At 44.9% G+C, this 3,269-nt stretch overlaps 1 protein-coding gene across 1 annotated transcript; it reads left to right on the top strand.

The window, feature by feature from the left end:
* The first annotated feature begins 457 nt into the window (after positions 1-457).
* On the top strand, positions 458-1,468 carry LOC110931657. The gene is made up of 2 exons (XM_022175043.1): positions 458-544; positions 620-1,468. The coding sequence occupies exons 1-2, from the start codon at positions 458-460 to the stop codon at positions 1,466-1,468; spliced, it is 936 nt and encodes a 311-aa protein (XP_022030735.1).
* Positions 1,469-3,269: the final 1,801 nt, after the last annotated feature.

Raw genomic sequence — 3,269 nt, forward strand, 5'->3', positions numbered from 1 at the left:
CCCCCCTTTAATTTGCAGGGTGTGGATGGAGCCCCCTATTAAACAAAATTAAAAAAAAAATTGATTAGATTACATGTTGTGGGCCCCACCAGAACACATTAATCTTCTCGTTACCATGCTAGCGCCTCAACCATGGCGCCTATTAGCCGATATATATTTCTGTATATATATTTCTGTATCATTTGTATTTATTGTGCTCATATCACTCCGTGATTTACGGAGATATAGTTTCCTTATTGTGCCTTTGTATTCCTGTATTTAGACCCTTTTGATTAATGAGAATGGGCATCCAATTTCTAAAGATTACACGGTATCAGAGCTTGTGATCTATACCTAACCGCAGCTTCTTCCTTTTTTTTTCTGGATTTCGATTCAGTCCCTAGGGTTTCGACCCTCATCCGCCGGCCACCTCCTTCTTTTTTTTCGATCCTGTGTCCTGTCTGTTTAACCCTCCACCATGACTGACAAAAGTGACAACACCAACACCTCCACACAAACTGCTCCCCTACATCCTGTTTATACCGTTACTGATATCACCAAGAAGGTTCGTGTCTTGGATGGTACGACGATCACGTACTCCGCGTGGGTGAAGCTCTTCAACCTTCATGCTCGCGGATAGGAAGTTCTCGACCACATCACCGCAGAACCGCCGTCTAAAGAAGATCCCACATATGCTCAATGGATGAAGATTGATGCTGTTGTACTTCAGTGGATATACAACACACTATCCTCTGACTATCTCCTTCGGGTCCTTGAAGAACCATCTACGGCCTTCCAAGCTTGGAATCGGGTCAAGAACATCTTCCATAGCAACAAAGGTCCTCGCTGTGCCGCCCTTCAATCTTGCTTTGTCAACCTGAAACTCAGTTCTGTGTCTTCGTTGGAAGCCTACTGCCAAACCCTTCGGGATTTGGCAGCCCAGTTAGATGATGTGGGTAGCCCGGTTAATGAGCAAACTTTAGTTCTGCAACTGGTTCGGGGTCTGCCTCGGGAGTATGACACTATCGGTTCTATCATTAATCGTGAACTTCCCTCCTGGAACGAGGCATGTGAGATGCTTCGTGGCGATATGGAACGACAGGCTGCTCGAGACGGCACTGGTCCCAATTCGGAAGCACATGCAGCCGTCGCCCCAACTCCCAGCCGTGATGGTTCCCCTCGTGATACTCAGCCTACTCGAATTCAGAACTATGACTCGAACCGTCCCACCCGGTTCAATCAAAACCGCCGCAGCGGCCCACGCTGGGACAACCCAAACCGCAACCAAAACCCAACTAACGGCCCAATTAATTCTGGCCCAGCCCACTATCGTTCAGGCACTTCCGGGTCTGGGTCCAGCAGCCGTGGCTCATCTAATCGGAACCCGCCAAGAAACTCGTGGAACCAGCAGTACTATCCCATGCCACCACCGTGTTGGGCCAACTCGTTCTGGGCCAATCCACTACCCCCGTGCCCCTACCCAACCTAACCGGGCTGGGTCTCACCTTGGACCACCCCACAGCAGCCACCGTCCTCGGCACCGAACCAGTCTGCCCCTGAAGCACATATGACTGATGTCAACCCCTTGGAACCTACTGAACTTGCAGAAGCCTTTAACACTATGGCTTTGGAACCCGAAACTCCTAGTTGGTTCATGGATACTGGAGCATCAGACCACCTCACCCGAGACTCAGGTATGATTTCTCACCCGTGTAATCAATCTATTAAAAATGTGTTGGTTGGAAATGGACATCGATTACTAGTTGTTGGATCAGGCCACACCAGTCTACCCACCACCTGTGACACCTGTGTCATCGCGACCCTCAAACAAATACCAAGCCGATGAAATATTGTATTTCATACTTGGGATCTTGTATAAATATGTGTATCTTTTGCACATATCAATTCTTGTTCAATTTCAAACTTTACATCGCTTTCTGGAGAATTATACGCAAACTGGTGCGTAAACGTACTCAGTTTAATGCGACAAATACTCCGGAACATCAACATATACTCAACATACCTTAAATAACCTTTACATAACTTAGAAATAAGTTTTGAAGGCTTTGGTATGGCAAAAACAAGTTAATTCGCTTACAGGGACTAAACTTGACAAACTGCGAAAGTATGCCAATTTGAACTGTAACAGACATTCCGGAACATGTCCATAAGTTAAACATACCATAAATATCCTTTACATAGCTTAGAAATAGGCTTTGAGGTGCTTGGTGTGTTAAAACAAACTTTTGGATCATTCAGGGACTAAAAGTGTCAAAAAGTGCATAAGTTCGCACTTTCACGCATAACTTACGTTCTGAATACATCCGGACATCCAAAAATTTATGTAAACATCCTTATATTATGCCTTAGTGTATGGCATGAGAAAAAATCCATTCGTCGCGCAATTTGGATCGTCTTTCGCGCTTATGCGCATTCCGTCGTAATTAACCGAACATCGCGACCGTACGACCAAACGAACCGACGTCCGAGATATTTTTGAGCACATTTTAATTTCCCTATACTTTAACTCCATTTTAGAGCTTTGAAATGGGGTTAACAGGGCTTAAACATGTCAAAAATGCATCAAATACCAAGTTTTGGCACAACAGGGACCAAAACTGTAAATCTGCCAAACTAGGGGCTTACGGATCGTAAGCCAAAACCCATACGGTCCGTAAGGCCTCCCCATAACAGCAGATTCAACATTTAATGTTGTTGCCTCTTCAAGTAGTGAAAGATCAAAGCTCCCTTGTCTCTTCCAGCCAATAAGGGGCAAGAACACAGGTACCACAACATTGTGACAAGTGTATGGGCGAGATCGTGGCACGTTATTCAAGAAACGATCCTAACGGTTTTGCTTTTCTTATAAATACCCCCCCCCCATTTTGCTAAAAACTCACACAATCTGATCTAAAGGCTCTAAGTTGAACCACTGTTTCATACCTGAGCCATTTTGATCTAGATTAGCATTCGGGGACCCTCCGTAAGTATTCTTTCGTTCTTTTATTCGCTTTTCGAGTCCGAAGGTCAACATTTTGTTGACTTTCTGCGTTGACCAGCCTATGGTCAACAGAAGTTCGTTGGAACTTCATAACGTGAGCGTGATCACGATGGTTATAGTCCGTAATGACTATACCTACTGATTACCACGTTATCTAGGCTCAGTGACGAGTCGTAGTTTCGGCCAAAATGCGCATTCTTACGTATTTTGTAACCAAACTACTCGTGAGCATCAAAGCCGTTTGTTTTGATGCCAAACCTGTTTTCTAAACTTAGTTAAGCATGTTCTA

Source organism: Helianthus annuus, chromosome 3, assembly GCF_002127325.2.
Source record: "Helianthus annuus cultivar XRQ/B chromosome 3, HanXRQr2.0-SUNRISE, whole genome shotgun sequence".
Taxonomy (NCBI): domain Eukaryota; kingdom Viridiplantae; phylum Streptophyta; class Magnoliopsida; order Asterales; family Asteraceae; genus Helianthus; species Helianthus annuus.

Excerpts from the sequence above, each read along its gene's own strand:
- LOC110931657 (XM_022175043.1), top strand. The coding sequence starts at position 458 with ATGACTGACAAAAGTGACAACACCAACACCTCCACACAAACTGCTCCC. Across the intron at positions 545-619 it reads TTACTGATATCACCAAGAAG|GAAGTTCTCGACCACATCAC; the intron begins GTTCGTGTCTTG and ends GCTCGCGGATAG.